The following is a 19588-nucleotide window of genomic DNA, read 5'->3' on the forward strand; positions in this document are numbered from 1 at the left end:
TCTCCCCAGCACAACACACACATGAGGCTCCAGCCCAAAAGCTCACTTGCTGCAGCTAAATACAGATATTCACACACCCATTATAAATGCAGTCTAGTTTCATTTTGAACCCACAGGAGGGTGTGGAAGGAGAAGACATCAAAGCATGAACACAGGCTACCCTGGCATTCTGGGCGTGCAATTTTATCTTCCCCTCATTTCCCTCCTCTCCAAACCAGCTGCTGCAACTATCACGATGCTTGCCCTCCGGCCGGCATGCTGGATAACTGGCTTCCAAGGCAGTCATTAATCTCCCCCCATTACCCAGCTGGCACGGGATTTCACTGAGAGAGGAGAGCTGCCTGCATACCCTCCCAGCAGCAGCTCCCAGAGCGAAGCCATCCCCAAGATGGACACACCGGAGCAACACTCACGGAAGCAGGGATACCACCAAGCACCATCAGAGGATCTCGGATATGTGGGATGAATGCAACCTGCCTGTTGGCAACTGCGGAAGAAAGAAGCAGTGTGCATCTCTAGGGGAAGACGGCTGGGATCAGAGCTAAGTTTAGAGAGTGACTTATTGCTCAGCAATAGCAGTAGAGAGCAGCCCCGACGTATGCAAGCTATGCAAGTGAAAGGGAGATGCGTACAAACTTTCAGCAAGAAAATACAGCTCAGCAGCGTTGTGCTTTCATCCAACCATTGGGTTTTGACCCATCTGTGGTGACAGGGCTGAAAGCGCGTAATTCAGTGCAAACAGGAGCTACTGCTCCAGCGAAGCCAGGGTGAAACAAAAACAAAGCAGGCTGAGAAAGCAACAATGCACCACTGCAAGATACTGAAGGAGACAAAGTAACCAGAGGCGTGTTTTGTGCCCTTCCCGCCTGAAAAACAGCCATCTCCCTGCCTCCCACTACTGCGTGGGAATGCTTGAGCACCTAGACTGAAACGCAAATAACTTTTTCAGAGCTCTTTCGTGGTGTGTGGATGCGATGATGCACACCAAGCCTGTCATATCCTCTCAGTAACAGTGTTCATTTGCCACCTTTCTGCACAAGAGCCTTGTGTGTACCTACACTAACCTGCATTTGATCTGGTGGTAGGACCATATATTCTCCCAAGGCAAGGAAAAACACAGACAAGTTTTTGATCTTCCTTAAAGCACTGCTTATCTCAGTTTTCTGTTTGTTTTCTGTTTTTTTTGAGTGCAGGGTAGTGTCTGATGTGCATCCCACCCACCACAGCTTATCTCCGCAGCGAAGCAACCACTGCAAACCAAAATAGCAGCACCTTCCTCTGCGCCTGCCCTTCAAGCAGCGACAGGCATGTTTTGGTATTGCAGACCCCAGGGCGCTAAGTACCAGTCTAGCACCTGCATACTCACTGAGAAATCAGGGGTCCTTCATTAAGGCCAGGGGATTACAGGCAGGACAGCTCAGGCAACTCTTCCCTGAGTATCCCCTGGAGGCACTGTCCCCCCTCAGCCCAAGCAAGCCTCCAAAAATGTAATTTTAGAACATCTGCGGGATGAGCATCTACAGCAAGAGCTCAAAGCAATGCCCAGCCTGGACAATGGGACTAAACCACGGGGCACCAACATGGAGCTGCACTCCAGGGGAGCCTGGCTGGGGATAAGTATCCCCTGCCCCAAACCAGCCCTGCAGCTGCCCACAGCTCCGTGGCTGCCCACAGCTCCCCAGCTTCCAAAGGGAAGGCAAGGCCGTGAGAAAATACGACTTCTACCATCCCCAAGTGCCATCAGGGCCTCCAGCTGCCGGTCCCTTCCTTGCTATCTACAGGCACTTTCTGGCTCACAAGCCAACACGTGAAGGGTAGCAACAACGACCCCGCTGAGTCCCAGGGTGACGGAGGGAAGTGGTTTGAGAGGGGTTTGCTGTTGGCTGTGCACTCAACCAGCCTTCAACCACACATTTAGCCTCGTCCCCCTGGTCATGTCATTGGTGGGCAGAGGACTCCAGCTGGCTACTTTCCCATGAGCTTTCAAAGATGGACAAAATGGAAAAGAAGCTTTCAGCAGGCAGAGGAAGGAACTCTTGGTTAGCTGGGGGGAGGCAGCCATCAGCTGTCACACCGTCTGTCTGGCAGCAGTTGGCTGGGAAGCCCCACGCAAGCTTTCCGTCCCAAGCACATCCTTCCTGACAGGGAAGGACATGGGCCCTCAGGAAGCTGCTGCTCCTCCCGCCACTCTCAGCAGCAGGGGTCCCACAGGGCTCCCGGTGCCTAAAATGGGTGCCAGAAATAGAGTCCAGGCAAGAGCTATATTTAGTGGAGCGAGTGGTGCCTCAGGAAGGGCCCCTCCAGCAGATGGGCATGGCCTCACGATGGGTCCTGCTTCCCAGGTGAGGATGCTGTACTCTACCCAGGGTAACTTGCAGCCATCTCTTCTCAGGGGATCGTGGGGTGGTGAGGTGGGATGGGTGTCCCACCTCTGCAAAGAGGCTTGGAGAACAGAGCATCTAATTAAGACCGCAGCTCCAGTTAATTGAGCCCAATTCACCTGTGACATGAAGAGCCACAATCCCATCAGCAATAATGGGACTGCATCGGCTTACACAGTAATGACTTCACATCAGCGGCATAACAAAGCTAATTCAATATTTCTGATTGTCCAGCTGCTCAGGCTGCTGGGGGAGAGCTGGAGATGGCCTCCCTCCCTTATGCCCAGTCCCAAAGAGCACTGCCAGTGATGCAGCGCATGTTGGCAGCCCCTGCTTGGGGCCATGTTGGATGTGGTGGGATGATGTGTGAGCTACTGGGGTAGGCAGGCATGTAAACTGACAGCTGCATAACCCTGCCATCATCGCTATGTTCACTGCTCCCATGCGGCTTGGGACAAGGGGATGGGGAGCCTGCATGGGGTGTCCTGGGCATGTCAAGGGCTGGAAATGGCAGAGCGGGCCCTGGCTGCCCCATGAAGGCTGCTGCCCTGAGCACAACAGCTCTCTCCTACCTCCAGCCAAAGAAAACTCAGCTGCCACTGTTGTGAGGAGAGGAGCATTACTGCAGGCCAGTCAAGTTTTGACTGGTCTGATCTCTATAACACATGCTCTGCAAACATCTGCCTCCTATTGCAGGCTGGGCTGCACTAGGAAAGGTCTCTGTGCCAACACATCCCCCAGGGCTCTGTCTGCTCTGGTGAAGCCAAGTCATAGGCATGCCCACCAGCAGCCACCACCTGCCCAGGTGCCCTCCCTAAGGATCTTTGTCTGGCTGTCTTCTCTAGAGAGGGACAAATCCTATGGGGCATAGGATGTCCTTTGGCACATCAGAGTTGCCTTTGTGCTGTTGAAATCCAAGTGCTTCAGTGAGATGCTGCCCTAAATGAGGAGCACTATTGCTCTGCTGTTGTTGGGACACTTGGCATGGCCAGGCTGGGAAAGACAAAGAGAGAAAAGCCTCACGCTGAGAAGCACAAGGCCGGCCAGCACGTTCCTGGATCTCCAGGTTTGAAAGAGGGAAGGCAGGCAGCTGGTGCTCGCCACAGTGGCCAGGCAGGGCCTTGTTCCCTGGGCAGGTGGGGCCCAAAGCTCCAACCACTCTTTTGTGTCCACACAGTGCAGGCATCAAACAAAAACAAGCAAAGCACTCTGCGGGGTTGGCTACAGCACCTTCCGCTTCAGGTTTGGCTGACTGAGCCCTGCGCTTGGCTGAAAGCCTCCCGGTTCATCCTGCTTCAAACCAGCACGTTTCGAAACTTGTGCTTTGCATCCTTCAGGAAGGAAACAAGATCAGAAGGCACCACATGTCTCTTCTGTACAGGGTTTCTCATTTTGTCATGACCTCCTGCTCCCTGCCTAGGCATCAGCTGTCTTTATCACGGCTTCTCCCTCAGTCAGCAAGCAGCGTGTCCCACAGCCAGCGTTTCCATTTCCAAGCCACAGACCTGTTTGCACCTTTGCAGTAAGCAAGATGTTCTGCCCAGACAATGTCACCAGACGGTGGGACCAGAAGAAACAGGTTGGCCCTGTCGGGACAGCTCCGGCCCCAGCTCAGCCTCTGCTGCTGGCAACCCAGGGGACAGCTACTAAAAAACCAAAGCAATTCTCTTTAAGGCACAGTCGACCCAGAGATGAATGGGATTAGATAGAAAACTGCAGATGTTGTTACATGTTGTTTCTTTTTTTTTGACTGGCTGAGCATTTCTGCTGTGCGGGGCAACTTCCAGCTTACGGAAATCAGATGGAAGGTGTTGGTTTTTCACCTCGTCTCACATCATATCTCACAGTAACATCTATGCTCATTAACTCTTTTCCTGTTCAGTTTGCAATCCCATAAACATCTCTGTAGCAGCTGATGTCATTGTTTACAAAGAAAAGCGTGACATACATTTCCCTCAGAGCAGCCTGAAGTGAGAAGAGCCAGAAGCAGGTTAGCGAGCAGCTCTCTGAAATCCCCTAAAACCCACAGCAACAGCAGCACCCAGCATCAGTGCCTCCAGCCCAGCACATCTGCTGGTCCCCTGCACTTTGCTTAGGGCCACAACGTGTCTCTGTCCGATCTGCTGTCCCATGGTAGGCATCAGCCAGACTTCCCACCACCGATCAATGTTCCCAGCTGGTTGTGCTCTTGGAGCTATCCAGACACATACCAGGATCATGAGGTGTGATGCTCTCCCCCTTGTAGGCAAAGGCTTAAGCAGCGTGCTCGGTTCAGTCAAGACAGCTGGCATCAAAAACATAATGAATCAGCCAACCATCCAAAAAGATAAATAACACTGCTCTTTCCCCCCCCCCCCCCCCCCCCACGTTAAAAACACCCTTTGACCATTTAAATGCACGGGGAGGCAGAGGGAGGTGGGACATACTGCCATAAGAAAATGCTTTCACTGTTTTAGTTTGAGATGCCACATTTTTCACCAAACGATCCGAAATCTCAGTTCATCTTTGTAGGGATTTTCAGAGCCCTCGGTTCGCTGTTGCACTCTACAGCGGTTTCTCAGGGAGGGAGAGGCACAGCCTAGCCCCCTGCCTTGGTATTTAGGGGCGTGCAGGAGGTGTGTGAGGGTGGGGAGAGCAGCTCACGTTGAAGGCAAGGCTCCAGGCAGCCCTGAAGCAGAGTGATCCAGTCTGAAATAAACTGGCAACCCTAAAACTTTTTGATAAGATAAAAATTCATTGATGTTGGCTCACACTGGGCCCGCTTCAGCTCTGCACTTGTCCTCTGTGTTTCCTTGGCATATCTGTTCCTTTCCTCTATCTGCTTTAGCATAACTTTATTTTTCTCTTTTATCTTTAGCTAACTGCACCCAGGGACTGGAGGGATTGATTTTTTGTTTTGACTTATTGTTTGAAGATCTGTAACTCAAAGCAGCTTCTTGCGCCTCTGATGTCTAGGCACGAGCAGTATAAAAGGTGAAGCGTGTCCTATGTACCGAGCCGAGCAGGGATACCGTTCTATAATCAGTCATCTGTGTTTTATTTTGCCTTTTTGGGAGGAAAACTATTTTAAGACTTTATAGGCAATAACACTTGAAATAAATATTCTCGTGGCTGATACTATGCACGCTGGTTCTTTCCCTTTTTAAAGACAGTGCGCCACTGCTCACTACTCGGGGCAAAAAAAGCACCAAGTTCCTAATTAAAGGAGGCCATTATAAATCAGAAGATATTTTGACCGTCATGTCACACCCCCGGCAGCCAGTCTACCACCGCCAAAACGTTGCCATGCAAATCCAAGAACACTCTGCTTGGGGATGTGCTGCTGCGAGGCGAAACAAATCCCCTCCGATGAGGGAAGGCAGAGGGAGGGGACGACGCACCCGCACTAACCCTCTCCCATGTGCTCCCTTTGCCCTCGGGGCTGGAGCCAGCTTCTTTAAGGAAATTCTCGCCCTCAGGCTGCGTCCAGCAGGCAGCTCATTAGGACGTGGTGCCCGGGTTTCTCACGCCGAGGTCGCAGAAAGCTCGCCGCGCGCAGCGGTGTTGTTTACGATAGCCCATCTCCTCCGCTCCCTGAAGTTGCCCAGCTTGCTGAAATATGGTTACATATGCAAACATTATCTCCCAATTGTAACCTCATTTTCTGCTCTGCTGGACGGCGTGACCAGCATTTGTCATCCCGCCGCCCCCGCCCGCCGCACCGCTCGCACGTCCCTAATTGTCACCGAGATGCAGCGTGCCAGCAGGACGCCGGTGTCCGCTGCTCCCCATCTCCACGCAGTCACTCAGGTAACAAACCCATAATCTCGTCCTGTTTTCATGATGGTTGAATTACACATAATTGTTCCTGCACAGTGATTGATTTCTGCCTGAATAGAGACCTCTGCCTTTTTTCAATGCGAGCGAGTGGCAGCCAAGTCTCTCCATCGAGGAGGAGGCAGCAGCCTTTGAAGAGATCAAAGCCAAGGCCGCGAGCAGTTGTGCGCCCTGGGAATATGGAAAGCCTTTATGCTCTCAACCCCATTTCCAACATCATGTTGGATTGCAGCTGCATTACATTCTGCCAGCATTCTTAATGCTTTTAGTATTGACTCTGACATCACCGATAGCTGTTTTAAAGTAACAAAAGCTGAGGGATGACTTATTTTCACAACTCCGTAATTGGAACATGCAAAGTTAGGGGAAGGCAGCATTTGTTTTCAATCTGAAATACAAAAGAAAGCACAGAAAATTATATAAGTTCCCCAAAATTAAAAACATGTTTTTCATATGGAAAGAACAGAGGGGGCATTTTTATAGCCTAGACCACACAAAATGAACTGATTATGCACATGTTTTTTCAAGCCTAAAGGCTGAAGTAAAAATATGATTGGGTAAGCGAGTCAAATCGAGAAAAAATATTGTGACTCACAGTGCATTTAGTGACTTCTAGCACCTGATGCAAGGCAAAATGCTACAGATGCCCTGGGTGCTGCTTCCCTCTGCAACTCCTTGTAGTAAACTGACAGCAGTTCGCTTAGCTTAAACCAGGCACAACACGTGGCGAACGAGCATTAAATCCCCATCCGTTATCTGGGAAGATAACCAGTGATCTGGAAGTATAAAGCTCCGCAGAGCTCCTTCTTAGATTTCCTCTGCTCCAGCCACACAACAGTCATAACGCTGCCTTAAAGATCGCCAAAGAGCTATTTTCGGGGGTGTCGGATGCTCCTGCCCTCCATCCCCTCCTCCCCTGCCCTCAAGGGTGAGCACAAAAGCAAAAATCTCCAGCTAGAAAGGAGGCCCCAAGCTTTGATTAAATACACGCCCACACCGTCCCGGGAACGCATTTCCAGGGAAGCCTTAAAATGAACCGGTGGGAAGGAAAAGGGATGGGGAGGATGAGGAGGATGGGGAGGACGAGAGGCAGAGCCAAGGATGCCGCACAGCTGAGCCGCTCCTGCCCGGAGTACCGCTGCTGCTTCAACAAGCACTTCTATTCATTATGAAGCCACTGAATTGAGTCTTTTGAGAACAGTAGTTTTGAAATATGCTTGCTGCCACTACGGCGTGAGGAGTGGTGAGGAGCAAAGAATGTGTAAATAAAGCATAAGCTGTAAAGAATTAAACGTTATAAGCTGTAAAGAATTAGACGTTACGAGTACTCGTGTATTAGCAATAAAAATAATTTCCTCTTAGCTGCATAGTTTGCCTTCTGCCATTCCAGAACTCCTATTTTCCCTGCAGTCATTACAGCCCCATTTCAGAGACGGCGGCACGGGACCTGCCCTCCTTCCCTGCAAACACCACACCAACATCCTTGTCACTACTGGGACTGTTGGTACTGTCGGTACTGTCTCAGGGATACTTTGGCTGCTCCTTTGGACGCACAGCAACACTGAGGCTGAAAGTGGTGCCAAACGTAGCAAGCCATCTCTTTACCACAACGCAAAAGCTCAATTTTGAAAAGCATTAAGAAAAAAGCCTTTCCTATCTTCATCCAGTGTGCACATGTTGGTTTTCTTTTCCTGCTCCTCTCTACTCTTCCTCCATCCCCAGAAAATTTACTCCTCCCTCTGCACTCCCTGAGAGATCTTTCCTCTCTGACAGGAGAATGCCCACAAAGTAGCACTAAGGGGGAGCACAGGGTGCCAGAACTGCCAGCTGCCAGGCTGCTAAGACATCCCACTCTTCCTCTGTCTGTCCCATCCATCCCACCAGCAGCCCCAGGCATGGGCACACAAACACCAGCCCCCGGAAGCCAGCGGGCAACGCGCATAGCATCGCAGAGGTTCCTGAAACAGCATCAGAAGTCAGGTCCGTGTGATGCTGCAACCCTGCTTTTCAGCATCAAGCCATTACTGGGATGAAAAAGTACTTTTTACTATAATTGCTGCTTATTTTCCTGGATGCTGAAGGAGCTCAGAAGCTGGAGGAGCACAGGATGGACAGCAGCTTCCCAGGGGAGGGAGTGCGCCGTCCTCATTATCTGGTCCCATTTGTGCTGGGTTTCTAATAGAGGGACTAAGAAAGAAGTAAGAATGCACATCAGAATGCTGGGGGCAAGCAGCCTGCATCCCTGCATGGCAATAAAGATGAGACACAGAAGAGGAGGAAGATGCTGGTGCTGCTGGGGTAGTAGGGAAGGAGAAAGGGAAAAGACTGAAATGTGCTTTTTGAGGAAAAGTTTTTACACTCATTTCTTTTTAAGTCCCTCCCTGTTTTTTCTTAAAAAAACTTCATCAGAATTCTCTGGTCCTTCGTGGAAAGGCAGTGTACAAAACAGCCAAGCCAGCAGTACCAGGAACTTTCTTCTTATCAGCATTGCTTCTAATCAGACAGAGGTGTTGAGAACTTCTCTTAGTTCCTACTCTGTACACATTCCGGTTTTTACTTTCTCAGACTTCTGGCTTGTTTTCATGAAAGCAAAACAAGACAAAGAAGCACCAGCATAAAAACATATCTCTAGAGAGGAGCTGTCATCCAGATGGGTTCCTGAAGGATGCTCAGGAGCCATGGATTTTGCTCCCACCTCTGCCATCACCTCCTGAACATCTCTCATCAGGCTCCCTGTTTGCAAACAAGTCCTCTCAGCTTGTGGCCCTATTTCATGCTGGGGGCACCAGCGGGACATCTCCCCTGCATCTGCCCACAGCCACCAGCCCACAGCCATTCCCATGGGTCATGTCCTCAAGCTCAACTCAGCGTCGGGTAATTATCCACAGAACTTACCTATTTCATGCTTAATTGCACAGGCACATACTTTTGCTCCACCCTCACTCCAGCCGCAGCCTAACAACTTGCATTGCCCCCTAGGTTCACATCCCAGCCTCAAGCAGCCTAGCCCTGCGGTGCGAAGCCACGCAGCAGAGACACAGAGGCAAGGCACAGGTGACATGGGACAGCTCAAAGCCAGCCCACAGAACCTGGCTTCATGGCTGGAAATCGTTGCCTCCAGAGCAAGAATGCAAGACTGACCCTGGAAAACACTTGGTCCAGAAGACATCAGGCAGAAAATTTCTTTAAGCAAAATGGGGTACTTGGGGTGTTTTAACACTGAACACAACTATTTGCCAAACAAGATGTATTTACCCACAGCCACACAGCCACACCTGGTGGAAAAGCTCCACAAAACCCCTCTACAACCCCACTCCCCTCAAAAACCCAAACACAAGAGTCACCGAACCAGCTTTGTGTAAGCCAGATTTCCTGATGCAATGATACTTCTGATTCTGCCCAATTAGTCTGTAAAATTCTCATTTACACACGCCCCTAGAAACAAAACAAAGCAAAGAAAAAAATTACAGGGTTCGGAGTGAGAGGAAATGCTTTTTGTACAGTCTGTTTTGGGAGATCCTTTCATTAACAAGGTTCTGATTCAGACAGCATTTTCATAGAATCATAGAACTGTTTAAGTTGGAAGGGACCCTTAAAAGTCATCTATGCCAACTCCCCTGCAATGAACAGGGGCACCTACAGCCAGATCAAGCTGACCAGCTCTCCCAAAGTGCGTTCATATTCCTTACTCCAAAGTATGACGCCATCTGCCACAGGTCACTCTGATAAGGAGCGTAGTTTGATGCCAGCCTAAGAAAGACTGGCAGGGGAGCTGCCTAACAAATGGGCATTTTTTTGCAGCTCCCCTATTCTGAGTTTTTCTCATGGAGATTTACATCTCAAGCAGGGTCTCGATGCCTTTAGCTTAGAAATATTCTCAAAATAACAGAGGGGGGGGAAAGAAATCCCAACAAACCCACAAATTTAAGAGCTAAACTTTTTTGTGCTTCTTTCATTTTTTCTCGTTAAATCCATTACAGCTTCCTCTTCTCCCTATCCCATGGGTATCAAAGATACAGATTAACGTGTGTGGGAGAGAGGGGCATTTGGGTAACCATTTTTCCAAACCCAACATGCTCCATTCCGACTCACTTGTCAGGTTAAATGCCAGTGGCACACAGCAGAGAGCCAAGCAGCTGGGAACAGCGCCGATGTAACTCAGTGTTACAGCACCACAGGGCAGCAAAACCAAAAGCCTCCCTTCCCAGGGCAGGGAAGCTGCTCTTCTCATCCATGCCGAGCCCAAGCATTATCTGACCTGATGTGCTGTGGGACAGGGCATCCCACATCCAGACTTTGCAGGCACTAAGCACACAGTGAGCAGGTAGCAGTGCACCACCTGAACACACCTGCAACACTGGATGCAATTTACCTGCATTTTAACACAACTCCAGGGGAAATAAATTATCTCCAAGCATAGCATTCATTTGAAAAACACCAATGCCTCTAATTTTGTGCTCCAAATTGCAATTTTTTTTTATGGTGAGTTTATGCAAGATTTGGACAATATCCTTCCCAGTGGCTGGTACAATGTTCTATTTTGGCTTTGAGAGGAAAAGAATGTTGAAATAAAACATTTTCACACTGAGTGACATGGTTCAGTGAGAATGGGGGGGGACAGGTTGATGGGTGACCTGGATTATCTTAGTGGTATTTTCCAACTTCAATGGTCCTGTGATTCAAGGAAAGATCGAGACACGAAGATAAGTTAAAACTGGAGAGATGCGGTCACAAAAACCTCTGAGGCAGTTTTGAAACAAAGAAGCAGAAAATAGTAGAAATAGAGTCTCAAGGCACAGCTTGGTGACCAGATACCAAAAAAGAGAGCTGCTCCCAAGCAGGTGGTGCTACAGGGAGGAGGAACCAGAAACACATTCCACAGGACACCGTGCTGAAGCACGTTGCTCTCCATCCCACAGGCACCAAAATCAGCTGCTGGTGACCACTTTATGCCCACTGCTCCAAGTCCCACCTCCCATATGACAAAGATCCCATCACAGCCTTGTCACTTCACACCTGCAGTGCCTGCTGACCAAGCTCCTCCTGCTCCAACCTCACCTACATTCACAGCCACACAGAGAGAACAGATGAATAAAGAAGACACCCTCCAGCTCCATCATGCACTTCTGCATGAGTGGTTGGGCAGCTCTGAAGATGACAGACCAAGATACTCCGGACCCAAGACCCCACAGCAGACAGCACGGATGGACTCCTCTGGAGCAGCTCTGACCACGTTTCTTCCCCATTGCAGGGACGATCCCTGGCCGATCAGCAAAGCTGGCACGCGCATTAGCTCCCTACTGTACTTTTCGTTCAGCCCCAAAGATTGAATGAATACGTTTTTATTTAAGTGCTCAATCACTTTCTTGCTGAGAGGACAGATTCCTTTGAAGTGGGAAACCCAAGCTAAATAAACACATCCACAAGATCCAAGTCTCAAAATAGAAGCCGTTGGCTTGCTAGATTAAGTTATTCTGAATGCAATTTTCTTAAGTGAATCCAATGCCTCGGAAGGGCCGGAGTGACAGGGATGCTAATCCCTGGCTGTGGGATGGGGACAGCATGCAAAGCAGCTGTGCCAGGGCCATTGAGATGGGACCCAGACCGACAGCAGGGTAGGAACAGCAATTCGATGCACTTGAGATGCAAAACATTCATATCCCCAGCGGAGCACGCTCCTGCACATGTCTGAGAGACACAGACTGTTTTATGGGCTTAAAAAAACAAAAAAGAAGGTGCATGCCTCTAACAGGACTTCAGAAATATTACAGAGGCAGTAAAATGCTTCTGTGTGGGTTATTCCTCCTCAAGGGGCTTTCCCTACCCATCAGCAGAAGTGAAGCACACTGGAGGAGCAGGGTATCACTGACTGCAGCCACACAGCACCATGAGGATCTGGAAAAACTTGGTGCCTGAAGCTGCAGAGATCTGGGCTGCCTTCTCAAGCCTTGTCCTCCCTGCTACCTGAGGCCCAAAGTGAGCTGCTCGTATTAATACTTTTTTTCTGGACCAGAATTAAGTTGGAGAAGAGGAGGCACAGCACCACAAGAATAATGACATTTCAGTTCTAAACCACACAAAAATGAAAGCGGCAGCCTCTTCTCTGATAGGTTGCCCCAAATTAGCTACTAGGTGTACGGAAGATGGAGACTGAAGACACATCTATGACACTACAACTCCAGCGCTGGGTACGTGCGATGGGTGGGGTTTGTGATCACGCCTCGGCTGAAGTCACATGCATGCAGCGCCCGCCTCTGGAGTGAGCCATGGGGGAATATTGCCCTTTCCCACTGCCCACTCACCATTAGTTAGGTTGACTAATTGCACCAGCCCGGCAAGGATAAGGCACACTCCCTGACCTTCCGAGGGTTGGGGCAGGGATGGGAAAAAGATTGCAATTTTTTGTTTCCTGCTCCACTCTAATGTAACTCCCACAATGCATTATATTGATGGGTAGACAATATAACCATCACCGTTACAATGTTGTCTTCCCATCACCCTCTACACATACTCATTGGAATTCACTACCCTAAACTAAAAAGACACTAAGATCCATTCGTAAAGGCATTTCCTATCCAAAAATGAAAGTGTGTTAAGATCTATCCAAAAAGGCACCTACAGCACCGCGAGCAGAGGGACCATCCTGGAGCTATCGGAGGCCGCCCCGATCCCCAGCATGATGCCGCATGCAGTGGTGAGGGAGCCGCTCCCGAGCGCTACTCCCCGATGCACAAAGCCTTTTTGCATGGAGCAACCGATGGTGGGAATCAATGTCAATCAGCAGCCGGCGATACCGTATCCGGTGGCAAAAAGCGGAGCGAGCCTTTTCATCTCGCTGACAGGCAGCTCGAGCAGCCCCGCTGCAGCCCTCGAGACTCCTCAACAAACAAAGAGTTAACGCCAGAAAAATCACATCTGTCCTCACGACTACAAAGACAGCATTTACATCGCCCCACCGCACATTATCCCGCAGTGTAAAGCAGGGCTCCCCCCGGCCCCGCTCCGAGCACGCTGCGGTTCGTCACGGGGTTCAGCACGGGGACCGCAACCAACGCTGTCAGAGCCCGAATGCACGGCACAGCCACACGCTGTGGGACCCACGGAGGAACCCCAAAAAGTCTTCAGGGAAAGAACTCACTGTTCTGGGGATGGGTGGTGACAGAGATCCGTTAGGCATGTACGGGTCGTTGTTCATATTTGGCATCATGATATACCCCGAGTAGCCAGAGTACGATGGTCCCTTGCTGTACAAGCCACCGTCGGGATGCTTTCCTAGGGAAGAGGAGACAATGACGGTGTTATTCCCCATGCGTGCACCTCACTTAAACAGGTACCGTGCGTTCACAGAAACATTCTGCCTGAGAACATTCCCTTGCTTATGGCAATTATTTCTGGCAGAGAGCAGTCCCAGCAATTTGTAACCACATTTTTTTTGAAGAAGACTTAATTCTTAAAGGAGTCGGTGCACTTTGTGAGGGGCCAACGTGACACACCCTCAGAGCAACTCATTTATTTGGCCAGTCCCTGCCAGAGTAGGCAGAAACACCAGCACTGACATCGTGTTTCTCAAGCAGCAGTTTTCCCCCACGTCGCACGTCCCTCCAGGATGTTGGACTGGGAAGCACTGCCAGCATGGCTTCCCCATATCATTGCTAGGAGGGGAGGGAGAAGACAGCAAGAACAAGGGGCAATCGCCCTCTCCTATCCTAACTGGGAGCAGAGGGCAGGGCTGGCACGGGGCAGACCCACGGCCTTGGGGAGGGGGAGCCCATGAGGGGAGATGATTTTGTAAGGAAACAGCTTGGCTCTGGGTCCTGCAAAGGGACGGGTTTGGGCAGCGAGACTGCCTGCAGGTGAGTATTTCAGAGGGTGCAAGGGGAAAAAGAGCTGCACAGAGCTGATCTTCCCTCACAGCCATGAGCACAGACACTGCAGCTGTTAGGGTGTGCAGCGCCCAGTTCTGTGAGGAACCAGAGGGTCCCGGCAGGCACTGGGGCTGAGCTGCATCCCACTCCTGTGGAGGTGATGACCTGCTTCAGCCTGTGATCACAACCACTGCACGTTAAGCACAGCCTTTGTCCTTCACAGCACTCGTTCTTTGTACACGTGCCCGGCTCCCTAAGCAATATTCCACAAACTTTGTTATTTCCTCAGCCAGAACAAACCGCTGGTGTGTTACAGAAGGCAGGAAGGCTGCTCAGATGGAGACTTAGGGGCTGAAGGGGCACCATGTGCTTGGGGGAAATCACACTGCTCCCCAACACAGCCGGCCGTGCTGTGTTAAATCAACATCCTAAAAACAGTGATTTCTTCAGCGAGGATCCATGTGGCCTCCTTATCAAGTCTTACTTTCGACAACCATTTGGTCACCAGAGATAAACAGGCGGTGCTTCCACCTCCACCCCAAACGCTCCCTCGTCCCCAGCAGGCACCGTATTCAGACACGGACTGCAGCCCGAAGGTGGGAGCAGCACGCGGGACACGCGGTTCTCACCTTCCTCTGGGTGCTCCCTGCCCTTGTCATGGTAGGAATCCTGCGCTGGAGTCTGCCGGGAAACCTGGCCGCGGGGAATCCGGCACCGGAGAGGAGGAAGGAAAAGAGGAGAAGTCACTGTGCGGTGGTTCGCTGTGCCCGTCCGCCTCAAAAGACGGGACAGTGACGGCGCGGGGCAGCACAGCTGGTTCCTCCGGGCAGAGCGCAGCCCGAGGGGCAGCGTGCGGAAACGTGCCGAGCACCGGCGGCCGAAACGCCCAATGGGTACCAAAATGCAAAAGGAAAATCAGGTTGCCCTCGTTACTGCATTTCTGGGGGGTGGGGGTGGGGGGTGGGTGCAGGAGGGGGAAGAAAAAAAAATTAAAAATAAAATAAAATAAACAAAAAACGGAAAAAAAGGCAGGAACACCGACAAGCGGCTCGCCCCGAAGTTGTTTTAGCGTCAGGAATTTCTTCCCGACAGTTCAATGTGAACCCTTCCAAGAGCCCACGGCCCGTGGGGGTGTGGGGCAGCGCTGGGACCGCCGGCCGCCCCACGGGACCCGCGCCGCGCCGAGCCCTGCCGGGCCGAGGGGGCCTTCGCCAAGGTTCGGCCGCCACCACGGGGTTCGGCCGCCCTTCCCCGCTCCCCGTTGCCCCCGGCCCCTCACCTCGTGCCCGCCGGCGCCGGGCGCGATCTCGGACTCGTTGACCAGCGAGGACTTGATGTCGGCCAGGTCGCCCTCCTCCTCGGGGTGGCTGATCTCGGCGAAGATCTTCTCTTTCTGGGGGTCCCCTTCGTCCTTGAAGGGGATCATCTCGTCGGTGGCGCAGAGCTCCGGGTCCCCCCCGCCGCCCCCGGCCCCCGGCAGCTGCGGCATCCTCGCGGCAGCGCGGCGTCTGCTGCGGCCGCCGGCCCGCCGCGGGAAGGGAGCGGGAGGAGCGGCGGGGGAGGAGGCGAGGGAGGAGGCGAGAGAGGAGGAGGAGGAGAGAAGAAGGAGAAAAAAAAAATAATAAATGAATTAAAAAAACCCCACGAAGTCCTCGCCAAGTTGCTGCCTCCGCGCTCGGCGCCCGCCGCGGGGGGAACGGCGTAGGGAGGCCGTGGGGCTCCGCTGGGCGAACCGAACCCCGCCCGCCCCAGCCGTCGGGGCGGGGCGGGGGCGGTGGAGATGAAAGGCGCCGCCGCCGTGAGTGACACCGGGGAGGGGGGGGGACGGCAAAGGGGCGAGGGAGGGGGGGTGGCGGGGAAGGGCCCGGCCCCGGGAAAGTTTGCAGAGGCGGCCGCCGTGTGGGTACGCTCGTGCGGGGCCGGGAGCGCTACAGGAGCGGTGCCCCTCTCCGCCCCGTTGGGAGCGAACACGCGTTCGAAAGGTTTTGTCGATAACCAAAAAATTAAAGAAAAAAAAATAAATCTAAACAAAAGCATCCGACGCGCTCACTCGGGAAACATCGGAGCGATGCCACTCGTTGCGTTCGGTGCGGGGCATCCTGCGGACCACCGCTCCACAACATCCCGGCCCCGTCGCCGGGGCGCCCCGTGCCCTGCCCGTGCCTTGTCCGTGCCCTGCCCGCTCCGGCGCGGCGTGGGGCCGAGCGCTCCGTTGGCCGCGGGGCCTCCGCACCGCTTCCCCCCGACGGCTCCGTAAGGAATGAGACCGAGGACGGGAGCAGGTAGTGGGGCACGGCGGGAGGGACTCGGACGAGGAGAGGGGAAAGTAGGAACAGAAAGACGGGGACGGAGAGGCACCGCACGGCGCTCCGCGAGCGCTGCGTTGGGTCAGAACTGCGAGACCTCCCCGGTCCTTCTGCACATCTGCGGGCTTCGGGCACCCTGTTTATTAGACACACAAAATTGCTTTATAGCAGAATGTGGTGAGGTTTTCGTTGTTTTGGGTTTTGTTTTGTTTTTTGTTGTTTTTTTTTTCCATTTTTTGCACGCCTTTTTAGCTTCGTTTGGCAGTTTCAGTAATTGGGATGATTTATGATGTTCTTTTGTGCTTTTTTTTTTTTTTTTTTAATGATTATTTTACCATCATTTAATTTTTCAGCCCCGACGGCCGGCCCCGCTCTACCCCAGCCCCGCTGCCGAGAAAAGAACGGAGGCAACAGAACGCAACCCCCCGATCCCCTCTCGCAGCCCCCCCGGTTGCGTGCGGAGCGGCGCCCCCTATATAGGGGAGGGCGGGAGCGGGGCGGGGCGGCGGCTCTTTGATGTCCCGCCGGCGGCCCCTTTCATCCCCCCCCCCGCCAGCCCCCCCGGGCCCTTTGTGAGCCTAAATTTGGCAGGAGCATGGAGGCGCGCCAGGGCGCCCACGTGTGCGCCGAGCTCCCAGCTGAGCCGGCCCCGGGTTTTCTTCCGGGTAAGGAGACAGCGGGGGAGATCAAAGAGTTTGGGGAGCCGAAGCCGAAATGTGCATGGAAATAGGGGGAAATCATCGCCGTCGTCGTAATAAAAATAATACCCAAAAGAAAATCCTGCCGCCTGGACGCGTGCCAGTCCGGAGCCACGGGGGAGAGCAGCGCGCGTGGTGGGGAGGGAGAAGAGGGATGGAGCGGGTTTGCTCCGAGAGAAAAAATGAAATGAAATGAAATGAAATAAAATAAAATAAAATAAAATAAAATAAAATAAAATAAAATAAAATAAAATAAAATAAAATAAAATAAAATAAAATAAAATAAAATAAAATGTCTGGTTTTATAAAGGCGTCTGGAGTTCTTCTCGAGAGGAAATTAAAAATAAAAAAGATTTAAAAAAAAAAAGAAAAGAAAAAAGAGAGGAAAAAAAAAGAAAAAAGAGGAAAAAAAAGAAAAGCTCACCCTTTTGTTTCAAAGCGCCGCGCAGCCGAGCGGCTCTGCCCGACGGCGCGTCCCAGCGCTGCCGCCCTCGGCCCGGCCCCAGCGCAGCACGGCCCCCGCGGCCTCGGGGAGTTGGGGGATGTCCAGCCTCCCCCTCCCTGTTCTGTTTTTGCCGAAGCCCTTTTGCAAACTGATGCGACTGAACAATCTCGAGTGGGAATCGAAATCCACGGGCTGACCTCCCGTATGCCTCCTGTCGAGAATAAAGGACGAGCGTGGGTGGTTGGGGGGCTGAGCAAAGCACCCTCGGTCCTGTGCCATACCAGGCAGATGGTCCCAAACCGGGACTGGGGAAGTGAAGCCTTGTGATGCTGTTCTCTCTGTTCCACGGCATTATTTGTGTCACAATAGATACTTTGAGTGGAGTAAAAGGCAAATAAGGAGCAGCTTCTGCCGGACTGGGAAGCTTTGGTGATGCTGGTTCTTGCTGAAAGGTGGGCTGGTTTGTCATGCTAACGAGGGTATCCTGGTGGAGTTTCTTGCAGCTCTATCACAGAGCAACTGCGTTCCTCATTTAGAGCTACTTGGAAAGAGATTGTGTGTAATAGGTATTAGGATATTAGGATTTTTGCTCTTTAATTTACACATCCAACTTTCCAGTTCTGGGATGCCATTAATGTTCTTACCTAGAATTACCATGTTAAAGGAGTGAGGTTTTCTTTCCTGTGCTACAACGGGGGCTTTGTGAGATTTGAATGGGCAAATCCCATCGGCGTGTTTTTTGCTGTAAGAACTTATGTTGAGATGAAGGCATCGCCAACGCAGCTCTCGCAAACATGTTTGATTATCTTATTTTGAGATTAAAGGGTTAGCAGTTTAGCGCTTGCTTTCCTAAAGCATCCTAAAATGCAGGGGAAACGCAGGGTGCATGGGAAGAAGCAGTGACACGAAGCAGCTTGCTAACGAGCCTTCACCTCGCCAAGTGTGCAGCGGTGGGATGATTTCTGATGACTCATCAGATCAGATAATGCGCTGTGTGTGAAGGGATGAAAGGGGTGGTGGTGTTGGGAGCAGAGCCTGTGCTCCATGCTGCATGGGCAGGTGGACGAGGGCATAGCTACTCACTGCCCTCAGCAGAGATTTCTGCTCTGGAATGTTCAAAGGGAGCACCACATCCCTGGGGGCCCGTGGAAACCAGAACTTCAGTAGTTCTGTTGGATACTGCGCTTAGGAGAGATGCTGGCCAAAGGAAAGCCTTTTAATTGCAGAGTAGCAGTTTTGAGCATTTACATCAACACTTCCTGCTTTCTTAGAGGCAGAAATTCCTCTCCTGTATAACTAACTGTTACACCTGCCCAGGGCTGATGATATTTTCCCCATTGCAGAGAGCCAGGATGCACAGCACTGGTGGACGTGCGCAGCTCCTGGCTGTGTCCTGCCAGTGCCCCCCAAAGCCCTGTGACACGGAGCTGACCCTGCAAAAGGGCTCCTGCCTGTGGTTTTATGCACACATCGTTGTAAGCTTCGGGCTGAAAATGTTAATTTCTATTGGTGCTTGCTGGAACAGAGCGTAATTAGTAGTCATGGCCCTGCAAGGTGATTTGCGGAGGAGTCATCCTTAAGCAAAATTCCTTGGCCTGGCTGTAGCAAGGCCTATTTTGGAATTCAGTCTTACCCAATTAATATATTCTGCCAGATATATCATTAATGAGCAGAGCAGACCGCGCTGGCTCTTTATTTTAGATGCACTGACCGTTCCTTTCCTGCACACCCACTGCATCTAGTGGCCTCTGCCTTGTTCTTAATGACTGGAGCTCCCTGTGCCCATCCCACGCTGCCAGTGGGACCTAGGAGCTGCAGAGGAGGCCCCTTGAAGGAGGTGGGAGGGCAGGAGAATAGGCAGCAGCTCCCCAGCAGCAGCTGTGCACCATTGGCAGGGGACATGAGAGGCTGCTCCTGGCTCGCTGAAGCGGTCCAGTGATGCAGCGAATGTGCATGACGCCTGCTTGATCTTTCTGAGTGCCCCAACCTCTGTCTGACCACATCCCCAGCATGCATACAGCTGGATGGGGAGGCTGGGCCAGGGGTATGCATTTTCCTTCTTGCCAAGGAAGCTGCT

The 19588-nt window shown here is 51.9% G+C and overlaps 1 protein-coding gene across 4 annotated transcripts in view; it reads right to left on the reverse strand.

Annotated features, from left to right (window-relative positions):
• The window catches only part of LEF1 (lymphoid enhancer binding factor 1), a 54408-nt gene extending 38662 nt beyond the window's left edge, over nt 1-15746 (reverse strand). Inside the window, exons 1-3 of one of the 4 annotated variants that reach the window (XM_072334627.1) lie at nt 15342-15746; nt 14692-14755; nt 13336-13469 (exon numbers count right to left, since the gene is read on the reverse strand). In XM_072334627.1, the coding sequence (XP_072190728.1) occupies nt 13336-13469; nt 14692-14755; nt 15342-15551 (408 nt within the window). In that variant the 5' untranslated portion in view covers nt 15552-15746. The remainder of the gene's footprint in view (nt 1-13335; nt 13470-14691; nt 14756-15341) is intronic. The other 3 variants (XM_072334629.1, XM_072334626.1, XM_072334628.1) reach the window with 3 other exon arrangements.
• Between the last annotated feature and the right edge of the window lie 3842 nt (nt 15747-19588).

Source organism: Excalfactoria chinensis, chromosome 4, assembly GCF_039878825.1.
Source record: "Excalfactoria chinensis isolate bCotChi1 chromosome 4, bCotChi1.hap2, whole genome shotgun sequence".
NCBI lineage: Eukaryota > Metazoa > Chordata > Aves > Galliformes > Phasianidae > Excalfactoria > Excalfactoria chinensis.